This window comes from Nuphar pumila, chromosome 10 (genome assembly GCF_984573655.1).
Source record: "Nuphar pumila chromosome 10, dmNupPumi1.hap1.1, whole genome shotgun sequence".
Lineage (NCBI taxonomy): Eukaryota > Viridiplantae > Streptophyta > Magnoliopsida > Nymphaeales > Nymphaeaceae > Nuphar > Nuphar pumila.
The window spans coordinates 8,532,060-8,544,496 of record NC_143258.1 but is presented as its reverse complement, the minus strand read 5'-3'; the positions used below and the strand labels follow the sequence as shown (position 1 = coordinate 8,544,496).

Genomic DNA, 12,437 nt, shown 5'->3' with positions numbered 1-12,437 from the left:
TCTCTTTTTCTGTGTCATCACTCTTCCATTATTCGATTTTGCCCTAGTTTTTCACATGAACGATCCATCACTACTCGCCCTAATCGTGATGTTTTGCTTATTTTATTTTGCCCTAGTTTTATCTGCGACCAGATTTGTGCTTTCTTCTGATGTTATGATGCATATATAAATGAATGTTTTTTTAAAATCATTGTGAATGTTCCCGTTTTCTTTCTGCTTTTTTGGACTGGTGGATCGTCCCATTTGATTCCTTTGTTGTCGCCTGCATTTTTTGTAGTTACCATCACTTTTTGGTTATCCTTCATGAACTTGTCTCAAATAGATGAAGAAATGAATTAGCTGGTGTTTATATAACATTTTTTCTAAAACCGGCCAACAATGAACTTTAGGGGGCAGTGGTTAGAGTCTTGGTTTTTGTTGGGGAGGTCAAGGATTCAAGTATCATTGCATAGCTAATACCCTTTTAACTAAATGCATTCAATTGATAGCCCGACACACAGTGAAACTTATTTGTTCATACTTCTAGAATAAGGGTAAACTAGTAATTTTATTTTACCAATTACAGGGGTAAAATGGTAACTTCAGAAAATGAGTTAGGTTAACCCAAGGACAAACCAAATTAGTTTATGATTGGGGTAATTTGATTAAACAATAAGAAAACTTTGGTGGGCATTTGCAAACTCTGCAAGGTTTGGTGTGTGCATGAATTAGGCCGAAAAGTTTGGCGGGTATTTGAAAACTTTCCTAATAAAGGAGATAAGAAATAACATGTTTTATAGTATTTTTCTTGCAAAAATATAAAGAAACAATGAGAAAAAGGTTTTAAATTGTAAAATAAACAAGAAAAGATACTTAAAATATATATAAAAAATATTTTTTTAATCTCGAGAAAATCTTGGATAATATCGTGATATTTTAGGTTCTGGCAATATTTTAAAAATATCGTCTAGCCTTGAAAACCTGATAGTATCACGATATTTTCAAAATATCGGCAATACCAGTGGCTATGGTTAAGACACAGAGACACGAGAATTGCACAATAATTTCCAGTTAGCACGCACAAGCAATTGACTCTAGAAATTGTATTAAATTTTTTATTCAGAAAAACATACAAATTAAGAATCAATTCAAGGAACCTCGACTTACACAGCATAGTAAATTTCAAAGAACCATTACCAAAACAAAAGGAGTACGATTAGCTTGGAAAATTTAACAAAATTGAAGGTCTGTATTATAACAAAACTACTTAGAGAATTAAAAAGAGTCTTATATGTAGGAAAATAAGATAATAATACAAAAAAACAAAAGGATAGAAAAGTGTCCCTTAAGGAATTACAAGATTGGAGAGAAGGATTGATATGAAACAAAAAGTAAACTCTACACCAGAAATTTTATAACAATATTATCACGAAGTAATAAACAGACTTGTATTCTACAAGAATAAGATGCTAACAAGTTTAGTTTCACAAAAGATCAATTTTCCAAAAAAATTTAAAAACATTACCTTTTTCTAAACTTGCTCATGCTCTCTTATGATGCCAATGTAATACTAATATCAGTATCATGTAACAATGTTTATCTATTTCTTTACTTACCATTCATTTTAAAGATCAAGACTAACAAAATATGCATATCAAGTTATCAACCACAACCACACACGTGCACTCACACATACACAGGCATACACACAAAATACGTGTGTGACTGTGTGTGTGCATATTTTGTTTTAAAAACATTACCTTTTTCTAAACTTGCTCATGCTCTCTTATGATGCCAATGTAATGCTAATATCAGTATCATGTAACAATGTTTATCTATGTCTTTACTTACCATTCATTTTAAAGATTAAGACTAACAAAATATGCATATCAACCACAACCACACATGCATGCACACATGTGCACTCACACATACACAGGCATACACACAAAATATGTGTGTGTGACTGTGTGTGTGTCTCCATGTCTGGGTCAGAGATTGCATTGTTCAGGAATAGAGAATCACTGTGTCAAAGGCCTGTGACAAGACACATAAGGTTCTGGCTCATGACCCAAAGAGAACCAGATAGCTATGTTTGCAATTGTTTAGCTGAAAATGAGGTGAATAATTTCATTAATCAATCAAACAATTTTTCAAAGGCTCAAAACATTGCCACAATGCCTAAGCATATACTATGCACATTTACAAAAATAATGGATGCATACCTTACGGTAAGAATGCAACATTGTTCTCTCCAATTTCTTGTCAAGCTTTTTCATAGATAATCCACTTCATACATAATGTTCAAGATTAATTTCTGCAAGTGTAAGTTTAAGAAAGTATTTGAACAGTGAAAAATACTTGCCTTTCTTCTGCCATCTCCCTTAATGCATTCATAAATGAATCGACTTGCTGCAAAATAGGAAAGAGTGGTAAAGTTTGAATAAAGAACAATTGCATATAATATGTAACAGTATTTGTTAAAGCAAGAATACATGCGAGACAGTACATACAGAAATGCGAAGGAAAGTCTCAAAGAATCAAAGCATCACAAAGAACAAAATATTGTAAATATTTGTCCAATATTATACAGAATAACTACTAGCAGACGAGAGAACTCCCAGAAAAGTAAAACAAGAAAATCTAAATGTTATCTTTGAGAAAGGTTGGGAAAATTTGATAATAAAGTAACTACAAAATGGAAAAAACAGATCAAAGAAATCTATGAATAGCTAGCATATCAGGAATCATGGATCGATGGACAGCACGGCTGTTTGTTGTAATGTCAACATTGGTAAGTTATCTAAATCTTATGGAAATTCTACTCAATCACATAATTCACACCACATTTTGTATATTCATGGCATGATGTAGTGTTCTTTACTTTTCCTTATTTTTGCATGATCAACAGCTGCCATTAATTCTGCATGATTCATGGATATGCAGCAACATCAAATATCAAGTTACATAATGCACAATATATGTAATAAACATATCAAACATGCACTTTTTGTTTCACCTACACCAGGCCAATACCTTTCCCTCTAAAGCCTCAACAACTTGAAGAGCCTTAGCTGAAAGTGACCCAGGGAAGCTCTTTGCCTGGAAAAGACAAGAATCAAACAAGCCATGCTAGTAAGATGTCATGGAGGCAACATCATAAAAATTGAACAGATGATTTCTGACATGATTCGTAGAAATTAATAAGCCCTTCCTCAAGGCAAAATTCAAGAGTTAAGGTTTTCTGATGATTCATACAATGGATGTCCTCTCTGCTGAACCCAAGGAAGGGGGCTCTGAAATCTGAAGTTCTTTAACCACACCACCTGTGTTCAGCTTGTTGTGCATATCCTATATTTAAAGTGACTACATAAGAATGACAATCTCACCATAAAGATTGCTATTACAAACAATAACGCCAATATAGAGTAAAAGAAATAGCAAGAAACAGGTCTTCAAACTATGCATTAGCCAAAAAACACCAAGAAGTAGCACATCATAAAAGCTGACATATACTTTAGTTAATTCCACTTTGATTTGCTGGTATTGACGGCAGCAGTAAGTTCTGAAACAAAATGCTGGAAGACATAGCTACATGCATTATCAACCTATTTTTTAAGCTTTACAACACTCACATTATTTATGTTTGTGACGAGAAAAATGTCCAATCAAGCATGTATTTTAGAGGGCTTTAGTTGCTAAATGTTTGGTGGCTCAAGTTTGATAGGTAAAAGTGCAAAAATATGAATCACCTGTGATTCACAGAAGCCCAATGCACACAACAATCAAATTGTCAGCCACAAACAGCGGTTCTGGCTGCCATAAATATTTCCAGCGATGGTTGAGTTCTTTACTTTGTGGAAACCAAAAGATCTCACATGCACATTGCTTCCAACTTCCAGAAACCCAATATGTATTCTATTATTATCTTATCCATATAATATACCTAAAAATGACTCAGATTTTGTCTCCAAGTCAGATGCTCAACCGTGGCCAATGTCTCTCATCAATTATTTACATCAAGAATTAAGGGTATACAATCATTTAACTGTATTGTCCACCACATACAAAAGTTCATCATTAATAGCTTGAAATTTCAGAGGATCTCCACCTCTTCTTGGAGTAAATCTCCAATCAAACTATCCTAAATCTCACAAATTACATGAGAATAATTCAGTTCCCTTGCAAGTACCTAAACATAGGAAGGCAATCAAATTATAAATAAAATTTACAACTCACATCACTCTTTAATCAATGAACCATGCATTGCATGGACCACCACATCAGTACAATTTGAACATGCATAATACAAGTTCCTAATTATTATAACATCACTATGCTTTGCCTATTGGTTTATCCTTTTACTCAACTAAAAATACAATTTGGACCAAGGTTGCCAAACTAGGAAGCAGAAGCAGGAAACGATACGGGAAGCGGAAGCAAGAAGCGAGGCATTTTAAAATTTATAGGAAGCAGGAAGCGAAGTATCAATTTTAAAGCAAAACATTAAAAAAAATAAAGCAATATGGTAATTGATTAGGAATCGAACAAGAAACAAATAAAAACTAAAATAAAATTGATTATTCTTATATTTCGTGATTTTTCAGTAAAAGAGTTAATTTTTTGTTTAAATCTAACAATGATGGTTACTAATTTAAAGAAAGTACATGGAAAGTGACTGAAAACATGAGAGAAAATACATGAAAAACATGAAACGAAACATGAGAAAAGCATATAGGAAGCATAGACCATGTGTGTGGGAAGCGTAGAAGAAGCGTAGGGGAATCGAGATTCCCATGAAGTTTTGGAAGCGAGAAGTATCGCACTTCTGAAGTGAGTTTCCGGGAAGCGAGCTTCCCACCTACCTAAGAAGCTTCCAGTAACTCTGATTTGGACCACCAAATTAGTTTTTAAAAGATTTATTATACACAGTAGAATGAGAAGTCAACACATATACAACATCCTAAAGTTGCTTAGCAACATAGCTAACAGCCAAACATGACAACCATAAACAAGACATAAAAAAGGTATTTAGATGATACATCCCTAGCCAGGGACTACAACTCATAGTCTAAAGTTTGTACTTTCTTAACACATTAAATTTCTGCAAATAGAATAAGAATTAGTTTAATCCTTGTATTGTGCCATGTGCATGCCATGTAAGACTCGTGCTTTTAGAAAAAAAGGTTTTGGATCCAACTGGATCCAACCCGGATCTGGGTCAACACCCCTCCTCCCGTGTTCTATTTAAACCCCCCCCCCCCCCAGGGGGGGTTTCTTTTTAAAAAATGCTGGAACCCCCTCCCGACACCCTTGTAATGAGATGCGGAAAAACAAAGAGTGCTATAAGCACTTACAATGTCCACCAATGGACAAACAAAAGAGATGACACCCAAATCCACAAAGGGACAATACAACATAAAAATATAAATGTCTCTTATTGAAAAGAGAGAGAGCTCTCAAGAGTTTAGAATACAAGAAAGGTTCACCCCTATATATACACAAAGAAGGAGAGTGAGGGGTGGCCTTAAAAGAAGAGCCACATAGGGGGCTCTCCATGGAGTCGTTGGGAGCCCCCAACGGTCACAAATGTGACTGTTGGGGGCCCCATCGACTCAATGGTGGGGCCCCTTATGTGGGTAAAAAGACAAAAGAAAAAAGAAAAAATAAAGTGCAAAAATAAATACAAAAAAGGGGAAAATAACAGGTACCCCTATCGGGTACTTGTGAAATAACTAAAATACCCCTATTGGGTATATATATATATATATATATATATATATATATATATATATATGGATTACATGTATTTTAACACCCTCCCTCAAGCTTTACGGGGATATAACCGAAAGCTTGTTAAGAAGAAACATAAAACGAGGAGCGGCAAGGGCTTTAGTGAAGAAGTCCGTCAACTGGTACTCGGATGTGACGTAAGGTAGTGCTATGGTTCCTCTTAGGTATTCATCACGTACGTAATGGCAGTCCATCTCGATGTGCTTAATACGCTCATGAAAGGTGTGATTGCTTGCAATATAAATTGTGCTTTTGTTGTCACAACACATCTTCGAAGGAGTAGAGATGACAATGCCCATATCACTAAGGAGACTTCTTAGCCATACAAGCTCCATGGTTGTAGTGGTCATAGCACGATATTCCGCTTCTGTTGAGGACAATGATATTTTGTGTTGCTTCTTGCATCTACAAGAAATCATAGTCATCTAAGAAAACACAAAAACCCGTAGTTGAGACTCTGTCATTGGGATTTCCTCCCCAATCAGCATCAGTATAAGCAATTAAATCAAGTGATGAAGAGGAAAGAAAAACTCCCTTAGTTATGGTGTTTTTGATGTATCTGACGATCCTTAAGACTGCACTGATGTGCACGGTTGTAGGTGCATGTTAAAACTGACTGACAGAGTGGACGACATGAGCTATGTCTAGCCGAGTGATGGATAAGTAGGTTAGAGACCCAACAAGTTGACGTTAGGGAGTAGGATCCTCGAGAAGTGTTCTATCTTCCAACCTTAACTTTGCATTGATGACTTCAGGGGTTTTTGTCTTCTTATCATCGGAGATACCAGACTTGGAACAAATGTCAACGGCAAGTTTCATCTGAGAGAGAATGTACCCTCGAGGAGAGTACGCTACTTCAATTCCTAAAAAATATCTTAAGAAACCAAGGTCAGTCATGTCAAAATTTTCTTTTAAAACTTTCTTAATATCATTAATTCCTTACTCATCACTTCCAGTGATGATCATATCATCAACATAAAGTAGTAGAATAACTACTGAAGACCTTGCACTTTTCACAAACAAAGCAGTATCAGTATAGCATGAACGAAAATTCAAACTTGACATTACATTACTAAATCTATCATGTCAAGCCTTTGGGGCTTGCTTTAAACCATATAATGCCTTTTTAAGTTTGAGAATTTTATTTTTACCAATACATACTCCTGGTGGGGGATCCATGTAAACCTCTTCATTTAATTCACCATTTAGGAATGCATTCTTAACATCTAATTGATAGATAGGCCATTTTTTAACTGATGCAATGGCGATAAGAGTCCTAACACTAGTCAGCCTAGCTACGGGTGCGAAAGTTTCTTCATAGCCTATACTGTATTCTTGAGCGTATCATTTTGCTACTAATCGGGCTTTATAGCGTTCTACTGAACCATCACTTTTAGTTTTAATTTTAAAGGCTCATCTACATCCAATCGATCTCTTTCTAGTGGGTAATGAAGTTATTTCCCAAGTTTTTGCCTTTTCAAGGGCACTAAGCTCTAAGTTCATGGCTTCAACCCATTGGAGAATGTTTTTGGCTTCATTATAATGTGAAGGTTCATGAAATGAGTGTAACGCAATTAGACATGCTCTATACCTTGGAGTTAGAGACTCATAGAAAACAAACCTATTAGGAGGATTGGAGATTCGGCCGGATCTCCTTAAAGAGGTTTCTTCTATACTGGAACCTTGAGAGTATTTTTCTAGGGCACTCATTTGAGCTTGTTGACCACGCCTAACATAGGTTTGGATTGGTCTATCACTTTCATTTTCAACATTGTTAAGAGGAATATCCTCTAAGTCATTCAACAACTCATTAGAGATTTCCTCTTCTTGAGGAGTCTCATCTTCTTGAGAGAGAAGATCAAATAAGAAAGCATATTCGCTTTCGTCAATATCTTTAGTTTTCACAAAACCATTTTCATTTTCCAAAAAGGTTACATGTTTGGATACATAGAGTTTGTTATTTTTAAAGTCACAACATCTAAAACCCTTTTGATTATCTCCATATCCTAAGAAAATACATTCAATAGCTTTAGGAGATAATTTGTCGCTTTTATATATAAGGACAAAACATTTACACCCAAAAATTCTTAATTTATTGAAATCGGGTGTTCTTTCAAATAGTTTTTCATATAGAGATTTATTTTGTAAGGATGAAGATATCATTCTATTTATCAAGTTGAGGTTAAGGCGGCTTCGGCTCAAAAACGTTTTTGAATTTCTTTGGAAATAAGAAGTGTCCTAGTGGTTTCCAAGATGTGTCTATGTTTTCTTTCGGTTAAACCATTTTGTTGAGGAGTCCTAGGACACAAACTTTGATGACAAATTTCATTTATTTCTAAATAATTTTGAAATTCATTCGATAGATACTCTCCACCCGAATTGGATGTAAGAGTAGAGATATTACTTGAAAAATGATTTTTGACTATCATATGAAATTTCTTGAAGATGTCAAAGACTTTGGTTTTAAATTGAGAAAGTAGATCCACACATACCTAGTGTAGTCATCAATGAAAGTAACGTAATAGGAGTATCCTCCTTTAGACATGACCGGAGAAGGGCCCTAAACATCTGAATGGACTAACTCAAATGGTCTTTTGGACACAAAAGTTCGATTTGGAAAAGGAGTGGATTTCATTTTGCCAAAAATACAATTCTTGCAAACAAAATGTTTCTCATTACAAAATTTCTTTCCAAATGGAAATGAGTACATTTTTTAGAAACTTGGATGTCCAAGTCTTTGATGCCAAGTTTCAATATTTTTATCTTGGACATGGTTACAAAAAGAGTTAGTGGGAAGTTTCAAGTTGCTCATGTAATAGAGATCTCCCCTTCTATGGCCTTGCCCAATCTGCTTCCCGGACCGGAGATCATGTATAGAGCAATCATTAGTTGAGAAGAAGATTTCACATCCATGATCACATATTTGAGCAACAGAAAGGAGATTTAAATCAAGTTGAGGTACCACTCTCACGTTTGGCACAAAGAAATCTTTGGAAAAGTTTAAAGTTCCAAAACTTTTTACTTGTTAAGATGTAGAAACATAGGAGCTTTTAGAGTTATTACACAAATCGGAAAACTCATTTTCAAGAGGGGTCATATGAAAGGAAGCTCCAGAATCAAGGATCCAAGAAGACATACCTGGAGGAGAGGAAGAAGCTATGGCGACACCCGAGGTTGATGGTATCTTGAGTAGAGTTTGAAGTGCTTCTGATAGTTGAGCAAGAGAAAAAGACTCCTTCCCTTTGATAGTTTTCTCCTTCTTTTGAGTAGCTTCTTCAACGGAGGCAACCTTATTTTTAGGTACTTCGTTCAACTTAGGGCAATTAGGTCTTATATGACCCGGCTCTTGGCAATGATGGCAAATGGCTTTTCTATAGTTGCCATTATAATTATTTTGCCTCCCAAAGTGTGGAGGCTTATAGGCTTTCACATGGTTGCCGGGTTTAGACACGGCCAAAACGTCATCTCCTCTTTTAATCATGCCAAGACGAGTTTCTTCTTGGCATATTTCGGCTATGGCATCTTCCAAGGGAAGAGGCTTGGATCTATGAAGAAGGGAAGATCTAACTTGTTCATATTCGGGCCTAAGCCCATGTAGAAATTGGAAAAAGTGTTCTTTTTTCATTTGTTCTCTTCTTAGTTCCGCATCTACACTAGAAACCCACTTTGGTTCTAGTAAAGATAGCCCATCCCATAAGGGTCCAAGAGTGCTAAAGTAACCCCTTACAATCATTTATCCTTGCTTGATAGTGTGGATTTTTTCTTGGAGGAAGAATTGACGAGCAAGGTCTTTTTGAGTAAATATACCATTCATAAAGAACCATGATTCATTAGCCATATGAAATTTAGCAATGTTGCCGCAAATTTTGAGCTCCACATTGTTCATGAACCAAGCAAGAATCTTTGCATGCTTACTTTCCCAATCTTCCACTTTAGATTGGTCATCTTCAATGGCCTTCATGCGGACATTTCCTTCAAGAGCTTTTTCTTGATCACCATCCATCTTGGTGAGTTGAAGTTGTGGTTCCGGAATGGTGCCCATAACGTATCCCCAAAGCTTTTTACCTTGAGGTTGTTCTCCATGGTGGCGGCCCACATCATATAGTTGGAACCATTAAGCTTGAAGGAGAGATCAATCTTTTGTTCTCCTTCCATTTAATCTCTCACAAGAAGACAAACAAAGACAGATAATAAAAAAACAACATATAACTACTCAACTAGCTATATTAAGAATCAAGAGCATACACAAGGCTCTGATACCATGTAATGAGATATGCAGAAAAACAAAGAGTGCTATAAGCACTTACAATGTCCACCAATGGACAAACAAAAGAGATGACACCCAAAACCACAAAGGGACAACACAACATAAAAATATAAATGTCTCTTATTGAAGAGAGAGAGAGAGCTCTCAAGAGTTTAGAATACAAGAGGGGTTCACCCCTATATATACACAAAGAAGGAGAGTGAGTGGTGGCCTTAAAAGAAGAGCCACATAGGGGGCTCCCCATGGAGTCGTTGGGAGCCCCCAACGGTCACAAATGTGACCGTTGGGGGGGCATCGACTCAATGGTGGGGCCCCTTATGTGGGTAAAAAGACAAAAGAAAAAAGAAAAAATAAAGTGCAAAAATAAATACAAAAAGGGGAAAATAACAAGTACCCCTATCGGGTACTTGTGAAATGACTAAAATACCCCTATTGGGTATATTAGACTATATATATAAATATATATATGGATTACATGTATTTTAACAACCCTCACATGAGCCCCTGACTCTCCCTTGCCGGAGGCATACCAGAACCCCCCGGCCCTTCCCGGCTAACCCCAAGTCCACCCGACACCAGACCTCTCGCCAGCACACGACCCCCCATCGGGATCCCCTCTCGCCAGACCATCTCGTCTTCTTCTTCCTCTCGCCGACGCACGAAGCCGATGCCCCTCCCTACACCTCGTTGGAGGCTCGCCAGAGACCTCGACACCCGAAACCCCCTGAGCCACCCACTAGACCCCGAGTGTAATAACCTCAAATTTTTGTAATTTATTTATTTAAATTTATTTAAAAATAACGAGTACTTTTCTAAATTTGGGCCTCGGATCCGTTACCGAATCCATAAAAGAATGCGTAAATAACCCACCATGGGGTATTAAAACTATACTTATAATATTTAAATAAATAATTAATAGTATAAAAAAAAAACCAAGTATTTAAGGTTGGATCCGTGTTTGGATCCAAATGGATCCAACATGTGGATCTAAGATCCATAAAATGGTCTTTATTGAAATGAAATGGGGATCTTCGAAACACGAGCTTAGATTAACAAGAGCAAGTGTCAAGAATGACACTAAAGCATAACCCTTAAAAAGGGTATAACTGGAAACAAAATAAAAATGTATTCTTTATTGATATGAAAAACCAATTGCTTAAGAAGCATTGGAGTAAAATACAAGAGGGGCTGCACCCTTTTATATACACAGCTGAAAGAGGACTCAATAGAGTTGTTGGGCACAGTCCAACAGCTCTATTTAGAGTTGTTGGAATGTGTCAGTCCAACAGCTCTATTAAGAGCTGTTGGACTGTGTCAGTCCAACAACTCTATTGCTAGTCAAGTCTGGACAGGACTTGACTAGCAACAGTCATTCTAGTTCAAACTGAACTAGATGACATAAAGACAAAAAATAAAAATAAAGGAAAAAAAATTACAGAAATGAAAGAAATGAAAAATGTATTTATATATATAATAATATAATATTATTATATATACATATATGTACAGTTTTACATTTTAACACTCCCCCTCAAACTTACGGTACAATGAGCGAAAGTTTGTCTAAGAGAAAGTGAAATCGGGAAGCAGCGAGAGGCTTTGTAAAGAAGTCTGCTAACTGATATTCTGAAGTGACATATGGCAGATCAATTATCCCGTGTATATATTCCTCTCTGACGTAGTGACAATCCATTTCGATGTGTTTGGTGCGTTCGTGGAATGTTCTGTTACTGGCAATGTAGATCGCACTTTTGTTGTCACAACACATTTGTGAAGCCTTTGTTGCTTCAACTCCCATGTCAGCAAGCAGTCGTCGGAGCCAAACTACTTCCATGGTCGTGGTTGCCATGGCTCTGTATTCAGCTTCGGTGGATGAGAGAGATACCTTCTGCTGCTTTTTACACCTCCGCGAGATTAATGATTCTCCTAAAAAGACACAAAAGCCAGTGGTTGAGTGTATGTTATTGGGATCACCTCCCCAATCAGCATCAGTATATGCAATTAAATCAAGAGAAGAGGAGGAAGATAAGAAAAGTCCTCGTGAAAGAGAGGACTTGATGTATCTGATAATACGCATGACTGCTCCTATATGAACAGAAGTAGAAGCATGTTGAAATTGACTTGCTGTATGAACAGCATGTGCTATATCTGGTCTGGTAATGGATAGATAGGAAAGTGCCCCGACAAGCTGTCTGTAAGGAGTAGGGTCTGCAAGAAGTTCTCCATCATCAATCTTCATTTTAACATTAACAACTTCTGGAGTGTCGACTTTCTTATCATCAGTAATACCAGACCTGAAAACAATATCAAAAGCAAATTTAGTCTGAGATAATAAATATCCTCTAGGAGAATAAGCAACTTCAATGCCAAAAAAATATCTCAACAAGCCCAAATCAGT

At 36.4% G+C, this 12,437-nt stretch overlaps 1 protein-coding gene across 3 annotated transcripts in view; it reads right to left on the bottom strand.

Moving 5' to 3' along the window:
- The window catches only part of LOC149823436 (E3 UFM1-protein ligase 1 homolog), a 131,871-nt gene that overhangs the window by 29,952 nt on the left and 89,482 nt on the right, over nucleotides 1–12,437 (bottom strand). For all 3 annotated transcript variants that reach the window (XM_090018835.1, XM_090018837.1, XM_090018836.1), the window contains 4 exons: nucleotides 3,238–3,330; nucleotides 3,016–3,081; nucleotides 2,345–2,391; nucleotides 2,205–2,268 (listed from right to left, as the gene is read on the bottom strand). In XM_090018835.1, the coding sequence (XP_089874961.1) occupies nucleotides 2,205–2,268; nucleotides 2,345–2,391; nucleotides 3,016–3,081; nucleotides 3,238–3,330 (270 nt within the window). The remainder of the gene's footprint in view (nucleotides 1–2,204; nucleotides 2,269–2,344; nucleotides 2,392–3,015; nucleotides 3,082–3,237; nucleotides 3,331–12,437) is intronic.